Source organism: Prinia subflava, chromosome 2 (assembly GCF_021018805.1).
Source record: "Prinia subflava isolate CZ2003 ecotype Zambia chromosome 2, Cam_Psub_1.2, whole genome shotgun sequence".
NCBI lineage: Eukaryota > Metazoa > Chordata > Aves > Passeriformes > Cisticolidae > Prinia > Prinia subflava.
This window is the reverse complement of record NC_086248.1, coordinates 9,242,887-9,267,426: the sequence shown is the minus strand read 5'-3', so window position 1 is coordinate 9,267,426 and position 24,540 is coordinate 9,242,887. Positions and strand designations below refer to the sequence as shown.

Genomic DNA, 24,540 nt, shown 5'->3' with positions numbered 1-24,540 from the left:
CGATCTAGCAAAACACTTGCACATGAGCCAAAGTCACTGCACTAGCAGGGTTACTGGTGTGGTGAGAATCAAGCACAGATGTGACTGACAGTGAGTAGGTGCTACAGCTTACAGTCAATATATTTGTGATAGGTTTTCCAAGAATTCTTGAATAGTCTAAAATAGGCAAAACCACGCTGTGTTTTCATGGTAAATTGGCACATTTGGACCACGAGCACTTTTGACATTCTTTGCCTGGGGTGACAATGAACACCTCGGGCTCCCGAGGAGCTGGATTCTCACTGTGTGGGATCTGCTCCTCTCAGGAAATACAGCTGTGGGATCCAGGCCTGTGTGTTTTAGCAATGAAGAGAGTAGCAAATTTTCAGATCTTAGCCTTACAGTAATAGCTTCTAGGAGGAAGGTAGCAATTGAATCAATATGGTTTTGATAATACTAGAGAAAATTCTTTTAAGAAAATTGTAAGGCATTCTTCTGCAGTAGATCTGGTCGTCACTGACCAGATCTAATCTCAGTTTAGGTCTTAATGCAGTTAGGATTCAGTACAATGGATGAACTTTTGTATAAAAGGCATACACAAGTCTAGTACAAGTATTGCTAAATTAATTCCTCATACAAAGTATACACATAATGCACTGTAAACAACTGCTTCTCGTAGGTGCTTCAGTTTCCAGTCTGTAGTAGTTGCTTGTCATCTTTGGTTGATGCCAGATTCCATCTGGTCTCAGGAGATCCACTAAAACAGCTGAACTCCCACAAACCGAGGCTTTGCCCACTCCCTGACTCCACAGACTTCAAAGAACAAATGTTTTGTTCAACCAGATCAATGTGCAAACCTGAACAACCAAGTGAAATGTAGTTTTATGCTGCTGACATACAAAGAGGTGCACGTGTGGATCTATGTGTACATTAATATAACTCCACGTCTGTGCACGTCCTCCCCAGCTCTGCTCCAGGGAGAACCTCAGCCAAGAGACGAGGAAGCATCTGCCACAAGGCACCCAGCTGGGACAATGCCAGCACCTGGGGGCTGTCACACAGACACACACAACTGTGGATTTCTACAGTGAGCACAAGGAATGTTTTGGTCATGACTGAATATGGACCTGTAGGAAGATGGAAACTCCTGTGGCTCTCCAATGAACAGAATCAGTTGTGTGGGCATTTTCAGTGTGTCTGGTTCCTCCCCATGCTGCTAAACTGTGTTCCCAACATTCCTGCTCCACTCACCAGTACCATTTCATTACGTGGCAGTGTAATTGGAAAATCCACTGGCTAGTCTCAAAAGCTAAACCAGTTTCTGATAGAGAGAAGGTCACTTTAATCCAGTGTCAGTCTGCAGGTTTGAAAACTAGTCCAAAATATCCAGGAACTGAACTCTAGTACAAGTTACTCTAAATATTAGTTAAAGGTTCAAGCGGGGTTTAGAGAGCAGTGGAAGGGGTGTGTATAATCATGTAAGAAAACTAAGCAATTAATTGATCTTTCTTCATCACGGAGAACATTCTCCAATACCATTCTCACACGTATCAAAACTGGTAATAAATCATGTAAGTTAGATACTCAATGCATCATCTAAATTCATCTGTTTGCAAGGGCAGGACCTCCCCTGACTATACTCTGTAGTGTTTTGCTTATTTATAAATGTCTTTATGAACTCCACAGGGACACTATTTCACAGGTTCATGGCTAGAAAGCTTTTCCTGATTACACTTGGCTCTGTTCCCCTTACTTGCAATATTTTCATTTCTAGCTATTCCCTGTAACTTCTTTTGTTATCACAACTGGTAGGATGCTTTTTTTCTTTTTTTTTTTTTTTTTTTTTAATCTGTAAAGGAAAGGGTTCACCAAATGTGAGGAACAGGGACCTTGTCAGCACCATGCAGGGGTCTGGTTCTCAACAGTAATGTTCATGCCATGTCATGGGTGCAGCCGTGGCACAGTAACAGATGTTTTCTGATGGTGAACTTACCTAATTTGTGGCTTGGCAGAAAATTTCATACTTCAGTCCTTAGAGCAATGAACTGAAATTTAGACATGCATCAGAAGTGGTTTAATTCTTTAAAGCTGCTGAGCAAGCACTGTTCTCATGGACTTCATTAGGAGAGCTAGGCCACCTAGAAGTTGTTATACATGGATTCTGCAATCCACTTTAACTTTTTAATACTGGCATTTTTTACCAGTTTACTTTCCCTTCTCTACAATCAATTGAAAAATGAAACACTTGGCCATGTTCCAGGCAAGAGATCCTTATGTATTCCCTTGCTGAGCAGCCACAGATATCTTACAGCATTTCTAATACCCTGTGGAGTCCTGGCAGTGCCCCAAACCCACGGTGAGACTTGGAGAAACTGCACACCTGATCTACACATCTTCCCTGAACTTATCCTGAGCTCAGCCTGACCACCAGCCCCCTCTGACCCAGAGGAGACAATGTCAGGGTTGTCCAGGGCCTTGGGCTGTTGCACTTGGCTTACACAGATGGGTGAGACACGAGGAGAGGGCCAAGCCCTTCACAGAGTACCCCAATCCACTGCCAGGACCCACATCCCACACTTCTGCAGCAGAGAGTGGGGTGGCAGTAGCTCAGATACAGATGTATCAGCATTGTCTAGAGCACCAGCAGGCAATAAATATTCCACCCTTTGCCAAGTCTTCCAGAGTCCTGAAGACTCAGGATGAAACTACGTAAGCACTGAGTCAATAAAACTATACTTTGGACCAGCCAGTCTCTCTTTAACTTTCTCTGAAACATCTCAATAGAAAACAAGCCATAATCTATAGTAAACAGAAAAAAATTAAGACAGACTCTCTCACAAAAAAAAAAAAATAAAAAAATTTACACGTTCACAAAATAATTACATCATTTTCTTGTTGATCACTGGAGTAGTGTTTATAATTTGGTCAGATCATCCTGTAGCCAGTCTGTGATCATGGCAGCCATCTCCTTGCTGGCATCCAGCACGAAGGCGTGGCGCAGCCCCTTCTCACACAGCCGAATGTCCCCGTCCGGAAAATCCAGCTTGATCTCATCGTAGTAGTGCTGTGGACACCAGCTGTCTCCAGTTCCATAGTAAAAAATCAGCTAGAAAGAAAAGCATATCAAATCATCAGCGTGGAAAGTTACTGAGGGAGCAACCAGTACAATCATTTGGAAATAAGTGATGCATCAAATCCTGAGATGTACTGTGAGGAACAGCAGACTGGTACTTCTTGGCTGTTTCCAGGTCTGCAGGTAGGATGAAGACAATGAGACACTGCAACTCAGTCTCCTTACCTGCAAAACTGTGGAACACAATGCAGGCTTAACTCTGAAAACAGAAATCTGCTGATGAAAGCCTGGCTGACAGTAAATTTCTTATTATGGCTCAAGACATCGAGCTGTCCATGGAGTCCACCCCCAAGTGCCCAGCCTCTGTGTTTTCCATTGCTGTTAGCAGTTTTCTGTGTTTGCCTTCCAGCTATTTAAAAGAAGCAATGACCAGGCACATCCTCACCTATATCAGGTTGCTCTAACCTGACCTTAAATGTTTTCAGGGATGGGGCACCCACCACCTCTCTGGGCAACCTGTGCCATTGTCTCAGCACCCTCATTGTGAAAACACTTCCTCCTTATAGCTAGTCTGAATTGATCCTCTTCCAGTTTAAAACTACTGCCCCTTGTCCTATTCCAAGAGGCCTTGCTAAACATTTTGTCCCATTTTTCTTACAGGCCCTGTTTAGGTACTGGAAGGTGCTCTAAGGTCTCCCTGGAACCTTCCCTTCCTCAGGTTGAACTATCCCAACTCTCTCTCTTATCCTTGTGAAATGCTGCCTGTGTGGAGTGGGCTGCTCCCAGAGACCAATGAACAATTTTCTTCTGGGTTGTAACATGGAACCAAAATTCTGCAAAAGTCCATTTTGTTTTAATCTTGCCCAAATCACCTTGGCCAATGACATACATGAAGCAGGTGCTACCTGCCCTAGAGCCCACCTAAGCACGAAAGTCATAAATTCCAGGAAAATGCCCTATTCAGGGAAGTGCCTTTTCTCTCTGTTAGAAACAGTGAATGTCATGTTTCCCAAGTCATCATTTCTCCCCATTTTCATCTCGACTTTGCATGCTATAGCTGTGCTTTACTATTTCTATAAATTATGTGAGGGGAAAGTAGTTTTCTGGGAGAGAGTAAAAAGCCATGGATTTCAGACTGTACAAGAACAAGATTAATGAGGAGCACTCTTCATACTAAAATGTTTGAATGCAGGTATCAGAAGGATGCTGATTGCTCACCACATCAAACACACAGCTTGGCCCAATTCCATTATTCGCATTTGTTTCATATTTCGTTTCTGTACTTCAGTGAATAATTGAGCAATGCTAACATAAATTAGGGGACAAGAAATTTTCCTTTCATCACAAATATCCTCAATTCCATCTTTTTTGTAGCCATGTGGAATATAAATAAATGGACCCACTGGGGTAGAGGTGGGCTAGGAGCCCAGACTGCATTTCACAAACTACTACAAGGTTTTGTCTAACTCAGTTTTGTCTCGGTGAAGTTTGCCCAAATCTTGTACATTATTGACTACTGGCTGTATCCTAAATATATCTCAGCTGCACAGACACCAACTCCAGTTATACTTCTATTTATGTGCAAGACATAGAACATAAACCATCCCATGTTAACAAACATTATTGGTTTCCTTTGTCACCCACTACTTGCTGAAAACAAGGTGTGTTGTTTGCTCCAGCAGAAAATTTCTTTTGATCTTGCCTCCAATTCATCAATTACAAGATGTCATACTAGCAAAAGTTCTTCAGAAAAGCCAATGTAAAATGTCCACATGCATTCAGGCCTTTTGGAAGCAAAGCATCTGACCAAATCATGTTTAACCCTGGGCTCCATTACCAACAGATATAGAAAGAAAGATTATGAAACTGAGGGGGGAAAAAAGCAATGGAGCAGCTCCAGTTTAATGGAGTAGTCCTTGGAATGGTCAGATTTTCTGAAAGGCAAGTCACAGAGTGTCGGAGTCCATGTTTCCATGGATCCTCCACAGAGAGTGAAAAGTACAGAGATAGAATTAAAACCTTTAGAAAAATTAGAATATATAAAAGCTTTAAATGCATAAAGTAGAAATCTAACCCTTAGCTTTAAGCTTTGCATGCCCTAAGTCCTAGTTCAGTGTAGAAGGACACAGCTTCAGGCCTAGTGATAGAGTACAGACATAACAAAAATAGAGTAGGGTACTGTTTATCATTTTTAGTATGAGTTTTATGTACAACAAGGTAGAACCTTATGCTAGCAAGATAGTGTTTTGCGTTAATAGATATGTTATGTGCGTAGGTTCTGATACTGTTTTTCGTAGTTTTACGAACTTTAGAATTGTACCTAGATTGGTTAGTGTGTAGATAAAAAATATGAATATGCATTTTGCAATTTGGGATAAAAAGCCTCAGGGTTGGAGGTGGAGGCATCGATTGATTGATCAATTCGATCCATCGATCCAACCTCCACTCTCTGCAACCTGAGGAACGATCCTTGACAGGGAGCCGAGACGGGATTTTAAGGTATTATACATCGCGGTCTCCGCACTAAGGGACCTGGGCCCCGGGGTCCCCCTTTTCCCCTGCAGCACTCACTACCGGTGCGCTGGTTGGGACAGTCGGGGACTCTGTGTGGGGAGGGACCCCGGGGCCCCACTGCCCTCGCGATCCCGCGGACGGGAACCCTGTGCGGCTCGGACCCTCCATTTGCCCTCGCGATCCCGCGGACGGGAACCCTGCGCGGCTCAGACCGTCCATCTGCCCTCGCGGTCCCCCGGACGGGAACCCTGCGCAGCTCGGGCCCCCATTGCCCTCGGGAACCCTGCGTGGCTCGGGCCCCCACTGCCCTCGCGATCCCCCGGACGGGAGCTCTGTGCAGTTCGGGATTTCCCGTTGCGTCCGCGTCCCTGTGGCCGAAGGCTCTGTGTGGGTTTGGAATTTCGGGGTCCCTTTTGTTATTACGATCCCTGTGGCTGAAATCCCTGTCTGAAACTTGTGATCGATTCCTCTCTGTTAGTGTGATCCCAGCGATTGAAAATGCAGACAGTAATAAGAGGTTGCTTTACCCTGAGGCTGTGAATTATATGCTCTGTCTATAGTTTTATTAGAGCTTTGTTTGTTAGGAATCTTGTGCTTTGTTTGCTGTCTCATTTGAGTTGTATGTGTTAAGATTTCTATGCTTTAGTTATTGTCTTGTTCAGACTTTCTTTGCCTAGGTTTGTAACTGGTTGTAGAATAAGGCCGCTCTTAGAACTCTCTGCCTTCAGATATGTGCTTTTGTATAAATAAACTACTTTATTTAGATATCAAGATGTGGTGAGATCTTTAGAGACTTTATACCCGTACCCAGCCTAGGCAAATTGATGCCCCTCGTTTTAAGAGCGGCGTACATTGCTATACATAAGCAACGGCCAGGTCTCTCCAGACGACTGCTCGAATCGGCTGTTAGGACGAAAACAGCATTCCCCCGCGCGGGCTTTTTTGCAAGAATCTGTATCCCGAAGGAAGGATAAGGGCGGTGTTCTAAGGCTTTCTCCAGGACCCTGGAAAAGCTGCCGTTCCTACTAGCGAAATAATGGTCTGGAGTAATCCTAAATATGGGGAATAATTTGTCTAAAGAACAAAAACACATCTATGATTGTTTAAAGTTACTGATTTTGAATAATGGCTATGATGTTTCTGGAAAGGATTTGAAGGTATTACTCTAAAACTGCTACTTTAACTGCTACTTTAAAACTGTAAAACTTTTTAACTAATCACAAATGGAAACTGTAAACTTAGAACTTACTTTATTCGGTAAAGCTGCATCGCAAACTGTTGAGGTAACCCGGGACCGCGATTCGCTTCTAGGGGCGGTGGGGGGCAAAGATGAATCTCTGTCTGTTCCTCAGCAACAAGAGTTTGTTCCCCCCGCTGCCGAGCCCATGCCGCGGCCCGGGAGCCGCGGGACAGAGGACGATACAGCTCCAGCGCACACAGCCGCGAGCTCGGGAGCACAAACACAGACTGCGGCATGGTCAGAGCCCCCCTGCCAGCTCCAGCCGCGGACCCGGGCTGCGGAGGGACTCCCCCCGCCACACAAAAGCCCGTGCTGGGAGGACCCGAACTCTTCGGGAGTCCCGCCGCAGCCCACCCCCGCAAGGATCATGGATCGTTCACAAACCGAACCCCTGCCGTCCTTTACACCGCTGCACGGTCCGGTGGCAGCCGTGGCTCTCATCCTACGGGAGCCGCCGCTGCCGCCGCTGCCGCCGCCCGACCACGGCACGGGAGACTCTGCACCTAACCTGCCACAACCCATCGGACACCGCCACCCAGGAGCGCGACCGCGGGAGCCGCTGCCAGCACCCACGCCGCCATCACACGACCACGCGGTTTGTACTGCCCGCGGAAAAGAACCAGCGCTGCGGAGTGACGTCATGCCTGCGCCAGCCCACACCGTCCTGCCTTCAGCGCCTGAGCCCGTGCCTGGGAGCCCGGACTCTCCATTGACCCCCCCGATCCTGCACAGACCTCGGACAATACCAACGCTGCAACAAGAGGGGGGAACAGGGGAGGGCAGGCACCAAAGTAAAACAACCACACAGGACATCTGTGAGAGACACCATAAGACTATTATGCACCAAAACACAGACATAAATAACACTTGCTCGGACAGTGACTCAGATTTATTAATTTTAGACCCAGCAGACTTAAACTGGGAAGCAGATTTAGTCACTTCTAACATAGAACACCCTTCATCTCAGCCTGAATGGAGGCTTCCTCTAAGAGGGACTCAGCAGGAGTCCCTGGCTGCAGAGCTGTTTGTGGCTTTGTCAGTCAGGGATGACAGGCAAGGTGTCAGCTTATTACAGACACTAAATCATGGGCACACTGGGGATCCTGCTTGTGAAGCTCTGGTGTTGACTCAGTCAATAACAACCGCAAAAGACACTTATACAGACATAAAGCAGGGAACATTAGAGACATTTTTCATGTTTTTAGATCACCTGATAGATTTCATAGACACACAATGTAACAATGACTTGGCATGTCTTTATATGGAAAATTTCTGTCCAGCATCTCTTCTGGACTTTTTCAGTCCAGTTGCAGGGAAACCAGTCACCACCAAAGAGTACAACATCTAACTTGTACTCTAATTAATACAGAAATACATTACCATATGAAGCACAATCACAATGGAGAGTAGAATAGAAATGGATTTAATAGAAATGGACTTTTAATTAGAGTCATTTATTATATATGTATGTTTGAGTTAAGTTATATTTTAGTAATCTGTTAATATTAAGATAAACTTTTATATAGTTTAGTTTAAGTATAGTCAGTGTGGTTTAGTTTAAGTATAGGTTAAGTATTGTTCAATTAAATTATGTTAGGTTAAGTTTAAATTCTGTTAAGTTTAAGTTATTTTTAAGTTTTAGTAAGTTTAAGTTTTATAAGATTTAAATAATATTAAGTCTATATCCTATTAAGGTTTTTATCGCATATGAGTTTTGTTAAGATTTATTCATATTAAGTTTAAGTGTTGTTTGTTTTTAAGAAAATATGCTCATTTTATTTGTAAAGTTAAATTAGTTCTAGAGATAAGATGCTTCACGGGAACAGCGATGATGAAACATTGGAAAACACCTATTAGTAGATGGAGGAAGATGAAAGGTTTGGAAGGTTTGAAAGGTTTTATCATTAGCTGCATTTCACAAAGCCACATTAGGATTGTTGTTGGTTGTAAGCTGTTTTAGTGAAGTTTCCCTTTTTGTAAGTTATAAGTATATGATAGTTTAGAAAGGTATTATTTCAATTTTCTAGGATGATTAGTGTTGATATATTAATTATTTGATGTGAATTTGTTAATTTTCCTTATTTGCAGAGGATTTTTGATGTGCTTTAGTATCCTTCTTCTAACTATATAAGGACACGTGTCATTTCAAGATCTTTCCTTTATTTTTTAATTGTTTAAGTATTTCATAATTGCTATTGTTAGGATCTTTGTTTTAGAAATGTATTAAAGGACCTCACTCCAGTTTAGAGCCCGAGCCTTGGCCAAGCCCTGACTCTATCTGGATGGATGTTCTGCCAAAATCTCAGATGGTTTCTGCTTCAAAAAAACAAATTCAAGTCATTTTGACTTGACAATTTGACCCTGTAAAATGACAGCTGAACCAATTTTCAGGGTGGACCTGAGCATCTTGCCCAGGAAAGGTGGTCTGGGTCCAAACTGAAAAAAGGTTCCAAAAGCTGTCTGCAGACTCTGAGATGAAAGCACAGTGTTTTAGTAATTAGTAATTATCTTATTTTACATATGTAATTGTTAAAAGTCACCAATTATGCCTGTTCTTCATTGTTGTACCTGAATTTTCCTGATTTCTGTCAGTACTTAACAGAGTTATGCATTTGTTTAGAGTACCTGTGCACTTATGTAATATTCACATCAATCATAAATATTGCCCAGTCTACCAGCTGGTGCAATTTTCTGTATTTATAGGAGCTGTCAACTCATTAGAATGGAGAAGTGTAAAATATCCATCAGTCAGTAGATGTTCTTTAAGTGCAATTTTACACTGGTACACACAGGGAAAAGTTTTTTTTTAGTTTAGAAATCTAGAAACAGGACAAATTGAAGGTACATTTTCTCTATTAACCTGGGGCGAAGGGCTTGCTTGTGTTTTTGCAGATTTGAGCCCAGGTGAATTCTAGTATAGAATGTGAAGAAGACAGCGAGCACAGAAACACGCTGACCACTCCATGAACAGACGAGCAAGCACGCAGACGTGAACTGCGCAGAGATTCTGATTTGCACCTGCCATCGTGTGCTTCAGTCACAAAAGACTTTGGATTTGGGGATTTTAATGTGGGAATCTGTAGTAATGTAGAATTTCTGTTAGTAGACGTGGGGAACAATTGTATGTTATCTTTTTCGCTTTTGCTTTGCTTGCTTTTAGTAGCACAGATCTTTTTTCCCTAGTTAGCCAAACCTAAAGCTAATATATGTGATTAATAAGGTTGTTAAGAAAGTCTACATGTGTAAACAAAGAGGGGGAGATGTCGGAGTCCATGTTTCCATGGATCCTCCACAGAGAGTGAAAAGTACAGAGATAGAATTAAAACCTTTAGAAAAATTAGAATATATAAAAGCTTTAAATGCATAAAGTAGAAATCTAACCCTTAGCTTTAAGCTTTGCATGCCCTAAGTCCTAGTTCAGTGTAGAAGGACACAGCTTCAGGCCTAGTGATAGAGTACAGACATAACAAAAATAGAGTAGGGTACTGTTTATCATTTTTAGTATGAGTTTTATGTACAACAAGGTAGAACCTTATGCTAGCAAGATAGTGTTTTGCGTTAATAGATATGTTATGTGCGTAGGTTCTGATACTGTTTTTCGTAGTTTTACGAACTTTAGAATTGTACCTAGATTGGTTAGTGTGTAGATAAAAAATATGAATATGCATTTTGCAATTTGGGATAAAAAGCCTCAGGGTTGGAGGTGGAGGCATCGATTGATTGATCAATTCGATCCATCGATCCAACCTCCACTCTCTGCAACCTGAGGAACGATCCTTGACAGGGAGCCGAGACGGGATTTTAAGGTATTATACATCGCGGTCGCCGCACTAAGGGATCTGGGCCCCGGGGTCCCCCTTTTCCCCTGCAGCACTCACTACCGGTGCGCTGGTTGGGACAGTCGGGGACTCTGTGTGGGGAGGGACCCCGGGGCCCCACTGCCCTCGCGATCCCGCGGACGGGAACCCTGTGCGGCTCGGACCCTCCATTTGCCCTCGCGATCCCGCGGACGGGAACCCTGCGCGGCTCGGACCCTCCATCTGCCCTCGCGGTCCCCCGGACGGGAACCCTGCGCAGCTCGGGCCCCCATTGCCCTCGGGAACCCTGCGTGGCTCGGGCCCCCACTGCCCTCGCGATCCCCCGGACGGGAGCTCTGTGCAGTTCGGGATTTCCCGTTGCGTCCGCGTCCCTGTGGCCGAAGGCTCTGTGTGGGTTTGGAATTTCGGGGTCCCTTTTGTTATTACGATCCCTGTGGCTGAAATCCCTGTCTGAAACTTGTGATCGATTCCTCTCTGTTAGTGTGATCCCAGCGATTGAAAATGCAGACAGTAATAAGAGGTTGCTTTACCCTGAGGCTGTGAATTATATGCTCTGTCTATAGTTTTATTAGAGCTTTGTTTGTTAGGAATCTTGTGCTTTGTTTGCTGTCTCATTTGAGTTGTATGTGTTAAGATTTCTATGCTTTAGTTATTGTCTTGTTCAGACTTTCTTTGCCTAGGTTTGTAACTGGTTGTAGAATAAGGCCGCTCTTAGAACTCTCTGCCTTCAGATATGTGCTTTTGTATAAATAAACTACTTTATTTAGATATCAAGATGTGGTGAGATCTTTAGAGACTTTATACCCGTACCCAGCCTAGGCAACAGAGACTCATCACATGATCATTTAGAAAAAGATGAAAAGCCACTTACACTTACAAAGGTGGATAAAATACTTGGCTTAGTCTCATGGACTTTGAAATGGGCTGTTCTCCAGGTAGGATTGTAAACTGGAGAACTCACAGATTTGAAAATGCCTAAACAGAAGATTTATGTGTATTCTTAGCTTGCCCCTGGTATATTTGCATTACAGTTTAATCTTTCACTGCATGATCCAAAGGATCCTTGACTCACTCAATCCACTGACAGGATGACATTCAGCTGATGAGCTGCTATTTGATAGTATTTTTCATTTTAAATTCTGTGTGCGGCCTGAGGATTTATTTACTACATATTTCATGGTTTATGGACAGGATTTATTTTCCTTATGCTCTGCATTCCTCTGGCATGCACTACTACAGGAATCACACGCTCACATTTATTAATTTAGTTTTGTAACACCTTAGTGGCAATTTTTATCTTCATTTTGCAGGTGGAGAGCACAGGAATTAATGTCAAACTACATTTATTAATTTGAAAGAACGTAGTGTAGAGTGAAACACCTCGAGCTGGTTTTCCAGTGTGTGCAGCATTACACAGTATTGACTATACTCAAAGGACAGCACTCCTAGACTGCACCTGCAGGTGTTCTGAAACACTGTTTATCTGTCTGTAATATACATTTCAAGGTCTTAAGTGGGATATGCAGAAAAATGAGAACAAACTGTGGCTATGAAAAACATTGGTGACTTCACCAAGAGCCCATTCTCTTTAAAGTTCACGTGCCTTTAGCATGAACTTATTCACTTGTATTTCAACAGGCATTTTAGCCCTTCTGCCACAGATGAGCCAGGGGTTCTGCATCCTGCTGTCTCCTTCATTACACAGATCTTTTGGTTAATGAAAGAAAAGGAAAAGGGAAGTTTAATGAAAGCACTGAATACTTACACAGAAGATGCCTGAATTGAGAACTGTGAAATGTTTGGTAATGCAACTGGTTTTAGCAGAACTTGTGTGTACAGTCTGCTGGACTTCAACAAGGTAAACCAAACCCCAGATATTTCACATGTAGCACCTAAAGTACTGCCAACACAGTCAACACCTCAAAAGATTTGCTGCTTTAGGCCTCTGTTCCTTAAGGTCATGGTGTAATTGAAAGAAGCAGCACTGTCAGCTTCTGGCTGGAGGAACATGGGACACCTTCCTGCTGGTGTCACACTGGAGGCATCCAACACAGAAATTAATGATTTAGTTTGAAAATCTATGTGTTTTTGAAGCAAATGTCCAGTTTGTCCATATTTACCATACTTTGGTTACCACACTTTGGACCACATGGGGTCCTTCCAACTGAACCTAAAGCTAAGATGCTCTTCAGGATCACACTTAAAAAGCTCCAGTCGCCAGTGGACAGTTAGTGCAAGGGACCAGACAATGGTTGGCCAAAGTAAGAACTCTCTCAGGTACCTCCACTGGGAACACCAGGTCCTCACCACTTACTTTCCATCTCTACAAATTCCCTTCTATTGTTCTGCTTCTGTTCTTAAGCTAAACATAGTAAATGGCATCTGCTGAGAACAGGAACAGTAAGATTTTGGAAATTTAGGTTCTATTCCACGCAGAAAAGAGCAGAACTTTTACCACTTTGTGCACTCTTTAGAGGTATGACTTCTCCCTTTCTGATTTCAAGACTGCCCTACACCTCCTTTGGTTCTTTATTTCAGTTCTATTCTCCATATCTCATTATTTCCAATTCCTACTACTTCTGCCTCTTATTCTAGTCCCATGTTCTTGCCCTGCAAATTTTAGTCTCCTGGGTCCTCCACCTCGTTCTGAGTCCCAAATCCAAACATCTATGTACAGGTCACTGTATTGTGGTGTTTATGTGTGTACCAGGCATCCCAATTTCCATCACACAGTCAGGAAAAATGGCCTTGCTTGGGTAGCTCCAGTCCACCACCTCACATGGCACCAGAAGCCCTCCTCTGGCCAAACAAATAGAGCCTTTGGCTCTTCCTGCCTCCTCCTCCTCACTAGTTCCCTCTTTACTAGCTCAGCATGTGTCTCCTCTACACTGGAATGAGAAGCTTCCCTCTCCAAGCTAGGAACTGCTACCATGAGAAAACAAAGCATTTTCCCTGAGCTTTATTTGTAGACCTTGTAGGATCCTTTGGATTGAAAGATAACCAGTCAAAGTAGAACAGATACTTGTGTCATATATGCCACTATGTCACTTGGGTCTGTTAAAACCAACTAAGAACAGTTTTTAAACAGGTGATTTGGGGAGCTTGATTTGATGCTGCAGTTATTTTGCCTGCTTATTTCATGTGCAGATGTTGGTGTCTGCATTCTGTCCATGTGCCCATGCCTGCACATCCAAAACTTTACCAGAAGTGTTTTTTAAGTGCAGAATTGTTTTCAAAATGCTGGATTAAGAGAAAGAGCAAGACTGCAATCAAGGTGTAATTTTCAGTGATCTGGATGTTAGTACAGGACCTAGGAAACCTGACAGCTACTTGACTGCCATTTGTGAAACTGAGGACCACCTTTGACAAAATGTATCTGCTCTCTGCCTGTGTCACAGACATGAAATATACAGACTTTCAAATGTCACCCTCTTTCCTAATACATTTAAACAGCATGATTTTAGATATATTTAAAGAAAAGTTTCCAGAATCCATCTTTAATTTTAACATCAGGAGCTTTGCTATTGCAGCAGGCAGGCAGGAATAATTAACAAACCATGTGTAACCAGAGGCACATGGGATCTCCATTAATGTAGGGAACACTGGCATGCACTGTATGGCCTGTGTGGATCTGTAAAGTGCATATTTTCCTGTGGATGGTGGATGGCTGTAAAGACATCCCGAGTCAGCACAACCACTGCACCAGCAATGGAAAGCTGCTGCCAATCTAAGCATTCAGAAATGATGAGTCAGGCCCCCAAAATAATTACACTATCTTAAAAATAAACAGATTTGCTAAACAATAAATAGGAAGTTCTTTCTGGTTTTGCTGTGGGTTTAAACTTTCCAATATTTGCAATTTTTTAAACTTTTCTGCCATGAGGGTGAGAGGATTATCTTTTATTCTTTTGCAATACTGAATGGTGAGACTTCCAGGTATTCCTGACTCAGAGGGGAAATGGCAGCTACCACTGGACATGACAAAGACTTTGTGATTCCTGATGCAATATCCTGCTTGTTATGAGTGACTAAAACACGTCCTCCTGCAGGATCTGTTGCTGAGGGCACAGTGAAGGGGACGTGGGCTGCCTTTGCCAGCCATTTCAATGCTGCATTTGAAGCAGTTATGCAATTTCCAAACTTCAAATAGCTTTAAAGTAACAGCATTATTCTCAGATGATGATTTACCATTAAACAGCTCAGAAGTATTTTCAGCCTTAGCCTCTGTAAAATAAAACACAAGTCCAAATAGGGCTCTGTCAGCCTTGTACCCTGTAATATGGTATGTGTACTCTGACACTGCACAATGATGGCAGCTGCTAAGTAAACATCAAAAGAATCTGAGATTTGTATCAACAGGATGTTTACATTTTAGAGAGTTTCTAAGAAAATAATAAAGATTTCCTGCAGTTGACTCCATTGGCACTTGTTACAGTATGTGTGACAGTCCACAGAAGTACAAATTACAGAGAGATTTCTTTTCTGCCTCTTCTGTAACTGTCATAGACCAGCACTGAAAAACAAATCAAAAAAGTTAAAATATATTAATTGATTTTTTTTCTATCTCTCTGGAATTTGGTACATGTTATAACAACTTTAGGATCTTATTACATGGGCAGGCACCACTCCAGCTGGTGGCCGAGTGAAGGACTGATCTCTGTGGATATAAAGGAGTGGCCCACGTGCAATAGCAGGACTGCACCAGTGTCCTTGCTGAAATCCTTGTCTCTGATACACTCATATTTTATCACTCTTACTCCCACATGCACTCACTGGCTGCCCCAGCAGCTTCTCTTTGGGTGACATCTCTTGACAGTAACCAGCCAGCAGTTTTATTTGTTATTGGATGAAAACTAGTTTAAAAGGCATTATCCAGAATTAATTTTAATTTCAACCAAGGTTTATAGAAAATAACTTAGCTTCTCTGGAATTATGAAAGTGTCTCCACCTTATCCTGCCAAAAGTATAGGGTAAACGACATGGGAACAGGCTAGTTTGGGATATGCTTTTTTTATATTTGCTTCAGTTGTTCTTTGGCTTCTGGGAATTCAAAGAGCTGGCACTGCCCTAGGAAGCCCTAAATGCTTTGGGATATGGTTCTCTCAGATACCATCTCTTTCCTTCATGATCCTGCATGGCTGAGATCAGCCAGTCTGATGGTAAGGTCCTGGGAACTTGCTTCTCAGCTTGTTTTACCAGGACTGGGTTTTCTCAGCTTTCCAAGGGCAATGTGAAACCAAATGTTTTCAGCTGGGCTGTTTTGAGAAGAGGCACTTGACAATCTGGGGTCCACAATGCTCTTTTCAAATACTGACCTGGAGAACTTGTAGCGCAGGTGTAATGGGCAGTTCAAGTGCTTGTGGTGAGTTTATTTAACATAATGGTGGCCAGTGTTGTTAAACCAGCATAAATAAAAAGCAAACCAGCTTCCCTGTCTGGAAAGGAGGCAGAGAAACATTTTACTAACAGAAACATTAGGATGCAATCCCTTAGATGAGCCTGCTGTAGTGGCTACTTTGCATGTGATTCCAGGCGTGTGAGTGCTCTCCCCAGTGTCAAGTATGGTGATCTACACAGTTTTCATGCCTTTATCAGTGTTGAGACTTGGTAAATTGACAAAGGGAAAAGGGCTTCTCTTTAACTCTGCTGCAGTTTATTATCAATGCTACCAGCTGCTCTGCACAAAGGCCCAGGAGACCAAGAGAGACCACTTTTATTTCCACTTTCTCACAGATAATGATGGGTCAAACTCAATGCAAAGTAAAACTGTGCTTTTAAAAAGGATGCACAGGATTTATCAACAAATCAGGGTGATTAACTTGTTTATATTATCTATGTTACTTTGAAAGACTTAAAAGCATTTTGAGGGTATATATTTAGATGTGTCAGGAACATGAATATTTCAGAAGTCAAGTCTGTATAAATACCAAAATAAAAACAAACAGACCTGAAACCACTATTTAAGCAATACTACTGCTGGGACAGATTCTTCCAACTGTATTTACTGCAAACAGTTTTTGCCTCTGAGTATCAGCCTGACACTGTCTGAGTGGGACATTCAGTGGGACTTTATGTAAGGTAAACCAGTCAAATCTCTCTTGCAAAAGCAGGATTAGCAGCTGGCTGTAAAAGGCAATGCTCCCCAGTGGTGTGCACAGTAGGAGGTAAGAAATAAACGGGTAAGAAGGGGTCAGTGGTAACTTTTCAATGTTCTTCAGAAGGTTGGGGAAATATTGCAGCCTTTGCTCATTGTGTGCAGCACACACCTTATACCCACCCTAAAAATTTTGGAAATTCTTGTCATCACATCTTTACTAGAATACCACACAGCACAAATGATGGTAACAGGCACTCAGTTACAGAGTAAATGAAACATCACAGGTAAATATATTGTGGTACATTGACTTTTTAAAATGCTCACTGGGATACTTTTCCACCAAGGAAAGAAGCTGCTGATCCCTGATTAGGCATTCTGGGCACTTCAAAGAGAAGATTGTTCTTGTGGTTAAATGACACAGGCACCAAAATCCCCAAGCACATGTGCAACTTCCCTGGCTTCAATTCTGCACCTCCAGGGAGTGCAGGCCAAAAAGGATGTGAGACCAGCCAAAAAAAGAGGTGTTCTTGGCTGGAGAGAACACTTTGCACCTATTCAGAAAGAGTGTTTGGAAGGTTTTTCACAGATGTAGGCAAGCACCTCACTCAGGCTGTGGGCAGGCAAAGTATTTGTAGCATTCTTTTAAGCATTATCTTCAGATCATGCTCTTGTCACTGGGAATAATTACTAACCCCTATGGACGTCTACAGAGACTCAAACAAAACCACTGAACAACATAAAAACAGCTGCTTCAGGGGTCAAAATAGTTGTTGGTTGCTTAGTATTAAAAAATTCTCTAGCAAGGACAATTTTGCAAAAGAAAAGCCTAGCACTTCTCTGTGGAAAGGAAATACTTCATTCTTCAGCCTTTATTCTAAATCTCTGCATGTCACTGTTCAGCTGATCCTCTTGAAGAGTGCATTAACTATGGTATCATTGGTGTGATATAAACTTGCACTGCTTTAAATTCTAAATACACCATTGGAATAAGCATGAAGTAGTAAACACAGACTTCATTAATTCATTTTTTTCAAAACTGTATTTCTTCCCCACTTGGCTGGTTATAAGCCACCTGCAATACAAACTTCCACAGTTTGAGTGAAAATAGGTCAATATGTCAATAAATTTCCAGTTTAAACCTTTCTTCTCAGACAACAGGTTTTTTTTTTTCCATCTTTGTAACTCTGCTTCAGATGTTTCCTGTCTTTTTCCTTAGCAATCAATGCATCTGCTACACCAGACCACTGGCAAAAAACTCAAGGAACATAAAAATGTTTTTGGTTTAACATGCCAACCAAAAGAATCCTGATTTGCAGCTGGAGGAGATGGTTTATGATCTTAAAAATTATGAACCACTACAAAAGTTCACTGATTCAAGAAATCCTGAAGCCTGTGGAAACTCTTCAATGGATTTAAAAGGGTTTTGGAGCAGATCTTACATTTCAAAACAGGACTATTGTGCATTACACATGGATTAATGAACCAGATATATCTCTCAATAAATACGAAATGTAAGGAAATACCATTGTCCATTCCAGGCATGCTAGTGAATGCCCAACACATCCATTTTCCTGTGCCTTTTAATATTTTTTTTATTCTGTTTGTAAAAGCTCCATGATGCTCAGTGCTGATCCGTCTTTTAAGAACGTGGAATTACACCCACTTCCTTTTGTGCAGGAATTACAATAAACTTCCTCTAGTTCAGGAGTATCTTTGCCTCCAGCTTCTGTTAGGAAAGGGAGTTTGTGTTATTACAGTGAAAGAACATAGGTAGCTCAGCTGCTTTAGACACGTTCAGCTAATAATTAACCTGCAGAGCTGAGGAAATCTTTTATCAGTATCCCTTGCCTTATTTGTTTGGATTTTCTGGTTTATCACAACCCCCCATGTCACTGCAATATGAAGCTCAAATTCCTGTACATCCATGTACTGCTTGATCCGGACAAATAGTTTTACACAATATTTCAAAGGCTCTGTCATATATTACTTTGTTAGAAGATAGGTCTCCATCCTCCCCAAGCAGTTTCACTGCTATTTATGTGCATAACTTCCAAAAAATATTCCAGCTCCCATTCTTTCAACATAAATCCACGCAATTAACTTTGTTAGACTAAGAATATGCTGTCTGGTGATAAAATTTCTCGTGGTCCCTAGCTAGTATTAATTATAGTTAAACCTGGACATGGAAAGACTGGAATAATTTTGTGTCTCTTCTTTCAGATCACAGAATGCAAATAAGATCCAGAAATAACTTTTCTATTCCACAGCAGCTGGCAAAGTCAGGTGTTAAGATTGGCTTTTACCACATGATCACAGTAACCACTAAACAGTATAAATTTTTTCAAGTAACAGCTTGCCAGTTCTATAGCAACTTGGACCATAGTTCCTGTTTTTATAAACTTCCAACCTTTATAAGTTAAGTCCATTTTTATTGTCAATACTCTTCAAATTTAACATGATGGCAAGTGAAAATTTTTCCCTTAATTCTTACATTCCCAGAAATTACTAGAAGATGAAAAAAGAGAAGTATTTAGCTTCACTTTTAGACCTGCTTCTTCTTCAGTTTGCTATGTCTTATAAGCTTGCTTCAGCTTTTTGTTTTCTTGAGTATGTTTGCCACACATGTATGAGGACATAGAAGAATCAATAAAAGAAAGTTAACACAGGTTTAGAACAGCTCCTGCCTGCCAAGGCCATGCTGAGATTGACAGAGTAAACAAAAGCACAGATGGAGCAGGCTAGGACACCTGCAAACTTTTACTGTTGGCTATGGGCCTTCATTCAGGACAAGAAATCAGAATTTTTGTAATGTGCAGCATCTGACAGGCCACCTGAAGTCACTGGAGCTGCAGCTGATTGTCACTACCACCGTCCCATCCAACAAAACATTTTTGCTGAACTTCAGGCACGTGTGCTTGTGATTAACATTTCTACCTGGAGTCCTGCTCCTGCACTCCTCACTTTGTACCCTGGCCAACACAGGGACCTGCAGTCCCAGCCTTCAGGGCACTGCCAGCCCACACTCCCTGCACAGGGCTCCAGGGTCTGCAGCTCTGTGCTTCAGTCTCAGCCTCCACTGTGGAGTGACTCAGGCCCCGTGTCCCAGACCAGCATGAGATCTACACTGCACACAGCCTGACACCTGGACAGCTCCCACCTTGCAGCTTCCCTTCCACAATGTCTTTGGCAATCCCTCCTGAACAGACTTTGGACCCATGCTGTAGCCTTGTCTCCACTCCTGTCTCTGCCCCTGTCTCCTTTTGCTCCTGACTGGATTTTCTGGAGGGATGCTGGACGTGTTTCATTGCTTTGCCTCGCCTGGGACAGTCAACAGCCCCTGCTCACATGCTCTGCTCAGGTGCTGTGGGACTGCATCCTGCTTGCAGAGGGCAGTGCCTGTGTGGGGACAGCCCTGGCTCAAGGCTCAGGGAACAGGCACACCCTCCGGCTCCCTGACACACAGAGGGGTGATTCAGTCAATAAAATCAACCACTTTCCTTCAATTCACTGCAATTTTGATCAACCCATGGCATGTTTTGTTTAAGACAATGAAAGTATTTGCAGTCTGCAAGATGAGCCCTTCAGACTCTTCACTGAGACTCCCCACCAAGTGAGTGCTCTTCAACAAAAATGAGAAAGCCCAGGCATGCCAGGTACAGTGCAGGGATCCCTGTTAGCATGTGCTACTTCAACTCCTTTAAAATATGAACATGCCTTTAAAAGTGCAGAGAAAGCAAATGGGCTAAATAAAAAATAAGTCTATTTTCAGGCACAGAAAGAAAGACTGTTCTACAAAATGAACTTTATACCATTTCTATTTAAAAGGCATGGAGTAATTTTCTAGGACCTCTGTCCTAGAAAACTCCATTCTCTGACAAAAATCTCTTCCAGTGCAGTGCTAGAATCATTCTTCTAGCAAAAAAGACAGGGATGATACCAAAAAATGGAGAGAAGGAAGGGGACACAGAATATGTTATAATGATTACCTACTCACACAGAGGCTATCTTAGTGGAAATTTATTAAATGTGACAGTTTTCTGGCTCATAAGCCATCTGGAATTGTCTGACCATGGTCACACTATTAAATTATCTCAGCCTCCAAAACATGGTGACCATATCAGAACTCCAATTTGAACAGTTCCTGGCCTGTGCCAACCCCTGAACTGTGACTGGGAAAAAGTGACTGGTCCAGATAAGTACTTTACAGAATCTCTTTCAACAATAAATCCATACAGACAAGAAAGCTCAGTGTGGGAAAGGTCCCTGAAATGAATTAATTTCAGCCTTTAATGGCTTCTCCAAAGATAATGGAATGACACTCACAAAAAAGCAGAATCAAGTCTGCTGAAATTCTGGTTTTGCACAAATATAACTGGGTGTAACATCTCCTCATCCATGTGGACTTCCTTTGAAAACTGAGGATTAAACAGTTACCTTCTTTAAATTTTGCTTTATGGTTGTACTGTCTCTCTCCACCACCTTCATCATTTCTTGGCTTGCCATGTACAAGATGTTGGCTGCAGAAAAAGAAACAGGCAATAATGTAAATACATAGCAAAACTGTTATAAAGAACAATACGGACACAACTCTGCAAAAAAGCAGAGCAACTAGAGCTGTCATCATCTTGAAAATCCTGTGGAAAAGAATGCCACTGACAGAAAGAGCAGAGTTCATCTCACCTAACCAAATGATTAAAAAGGCATACAAACTGAATTAAGTCACCTCCTATTAATCAGTTCCATAATTAATGGAAAGGGAAAGGCTCTTTGGATTGTTACTCTACCTATCTATCCTACAGACTTCTAGATCAGCCCATGGTGTTGACTCTCTCCTGACCAGAGAAAGAACTCTAATGACCAGCTTTCACTACATGCTTTTAGAAAGATAAAGGTTAGTATGAAAAACTCTTATGAAGGGTTTTCAAGACTGGGCTTTAAATACAAACCATACCTTACAAGGCATTATTAATCAGTAGATGATTAAATTATTGACATCTCAATATGCAAGTCATTCAAACATTCAACACAACAAATAATAAAAACAATGCCAACTACAAATATGTGCTTGTCCTCCAGAAAACTGACAGTACCTATCCAGTCAGGACTGGATGGACACCAAAAGCCTTAGCTTTCCATAATGTAAAGTATTTAAAATAGCTTAGAGTTCAGTTTATTTTGAGTTGATCTACAAGATACTGTTTCAGAGACATAAATGATTGAGTCTAACGTTGGGATAATCTAATTGATTTTATGGTCTTCAGTTCTGGCATGTTCCATGTATATTAGACAGCAATGGGAACTAAGCACTTCTGGAAAGTAGGTTGGTTTGTCTGGATGCCTAAATATTCCCCAATTTAAACATTCTGACACAGAAAGATCACACTGTGTCCACCTAGCCTGACTCCTCATACAACAGAACCTACAGAAGCTCAATGTACAGTCCAACAAGCTTGTCCGAAGCTTGGGTCTGAACAAGCACTGTAAATTGTGAATTGTGCTGCTAGAAAAAACCTCACGTATGCAACTGCAGAACCAGGAATTGCTCTATGCATTATGTTTCCAGAATATGAATCTTCAAAGGATGTTTTAATAAGAGCTATCCTTTTCTGTCATCATCATGCTGTGGTGAAGAAACATGAAGCCAGCCAAAGAATTAGCACTTTTTTATCTCTTTTTTGGACCAGTTAGCTTACTGGGCTAATAAAATGGCCAAGCCTCTCCTAACCTCTGATCACAGAGACATTCATAACCTATATGTGGGAATACATGACAATATTCTACTTTCTCACCAGTTTGTAAAACCAACGTGGCTGAATTATCCAAAAGCATTTCAGTTTCTAGGTCTCAGAATGACTGAAAGTATTTTAAGATACTAAATGCTCTTCTGAAAAACAGGAGAAAATGGAAAGATTCTGACAATTTTTAAAATCTGAACCAATGAAGTTTTGTGCACCAGTAGTTAATGACAGTGTTGGATCTGATGCTGCTTTGAGACAGGAGTAAAACACTCTCAAATTGTGAGATAGGAGAGGAAAGAGCAATAACATAGGTCTGGTGGTGACCAAAACATGGAGTTGGCTGAATTCCAGCAGTGCTCTAAAGAAACAGAACACCACCAGAGAGATAAGTGATGGCACTGGAGATCAAATGTTAATAGACAAAGCCAGTGCTTCCAAATGAAAAAAAAAAATCCTAAAAAGTAATATCTACTTCTGAGACAGCCAAAGCAGATGCAATTCAGTTATAGGCCTGCAGAGCTCTGCCTTCTTCAATTAACCATTGAATGCAGCTCATGCAAGTTCTTCCTCTCCTTGACAAGATGAAAGGGTTGTCATAGACAATCCAACCAATTTGGTGGTCCTATTCTACTCTGCTGGGAAAAGGGGTCTCTGTGCAGTTTCACATCTAGCAACCCAGTCATCCAATGCTGTGGTGCAGCTGGCAGAAGTCTGTTCATCTACAGCATTGTTGAGTTCATATCCTGACACTGGTTGTTGTCTTCTCTATTCAGCTGCAAACTGATGAATTACACACTTTGTTTGTAAGACAAACATCTTCAAATGCATCTTCAAAAATCATCTATGAAAAACTTAAATAAGAGATAGGAAAGACAATTGGAACAAGTCCAGAGGAGAGTCACTAAACTGATCACAGGGCTGGAGCACCTCTCCTGTCAAGACAGGCTGAGAGAGTTGGGGCTGCTCAGCCTGGATGAGAGAAGGATTTGGGGAAGCTTTATAGCACTTTCCAGTATCCAAAGGGGCTTCAACAGAGATGGAGAAAGAATTCTCACAAGGGCATGGAGTAACAGGACATGGGGGAATGGCCTTCAGCTCAAAGAAAGCAGGTTTAGTTTGATTACTAGGAAGAAATTCTTTACTGTGAGGGTGGTGAGGCCCTGGCACAGGTTGCCCAGAGAAGCTGTGGTTGCCCCATCCCTGGAAATGTTCAAGGCCGGGTTGGATGGGGCTTTGAACAACCAAGTGTAGCGAAAGGTGTCCCATGGCATGAGAGTTAGAATTGGATGATCTTTAAAGTCTTTTCCAATCCAAACCATTCTGTGAGTCCATAATGAGGAATTCCATAGGTATGTAATTAATTTCTGAATGAGTTCTGTTTCTAATGTGGTAACTCCATGATTTAGTGTACAGAGCAATTACCTATAACTGAAGCTGTTTGCCAAAAGCCCTGCTCTGTGTCACAAGGCAGGATGTGGAGAGCAGCCCTTGCTGCTCAAAGTGCTGGTGCTTCAGGTGACCAAGGTGGCTCACTGGATTTAGATTTCCCAAAGCACAAGAGCATAAGTGCAAGAGCCTGCATTTGGCAGGGTATCTGTGGCAATAGGATTTGTACCAAACACCCTATTATGAGGATCTCAGCATGTCAAGACTTCTACTTTCCAGCCCAGACTGCAGTTCTTGTCAGCAGGCCACAGCAGACAGCACACGGGCAGTCAGAGCTTCTGCCTCACCTTGCAGCACCTGCAGTGGATGGAGGTCAGGGATGGCAATACCAGAGACCCTCAGTGCCTGTCACAACCTGACAGATTCAACACCACTGGAGTCTGCAGGCAGCTGTCCACCCCCAGTTCAGTCACACAGTGGGAACAGTGAGTACTGTCCTGCTCCCCTTCTCCCACCTTCCTGGTTCCTCTGCCCTGTTCTCAGCACAGTCTGCTCACAGTTCTGGGTGGCTCATGTGGTTTTTTCAGTAAATAATAAGAATTGAAGTGGAATTCACACATGTAGTAAACTGAGATTTGTCACAGAGATACTAAAAGTAAAACCATAAGACAGCAAAGGCCATAAGGGCAGTACTT

The 24,540-nt window shown here is 42.2% G+C and overlaps 1 protein-coding gene across 2 annotated transcripts in view; it reads right to left on the bottom strand.

Annotated features, from left to right (window-relative positions):
• Positions 1-1,796: 1,796 nt before the first annotated feature.
• Positions 1,797-24,540, bottom strand: part of LDAH (lipid droplet associated hydrolase) — a 114,695-nt gene continuing 91,951 nt past the window's right edge. For both annotated transcript variants that reach the window (XM_063424343.1, XM_063424337.1), the window contains 2 exons: positions 21,156-21,238; positions 1,797-3,085 (listed from right to left, as the gene is read on the bottom strand). In XM_063424343.1, the coding sequence (XP_063280413.1) occupies positions 2,894-3,085; positions 21,156-21,238 (275 nt within the window). In that variant the 3' untranslated portion in view covers positions 1,797-2,893. The remainder of the gene's footprint in view (positions 3,086-21,155; positions 21,239-24,540) is intronic.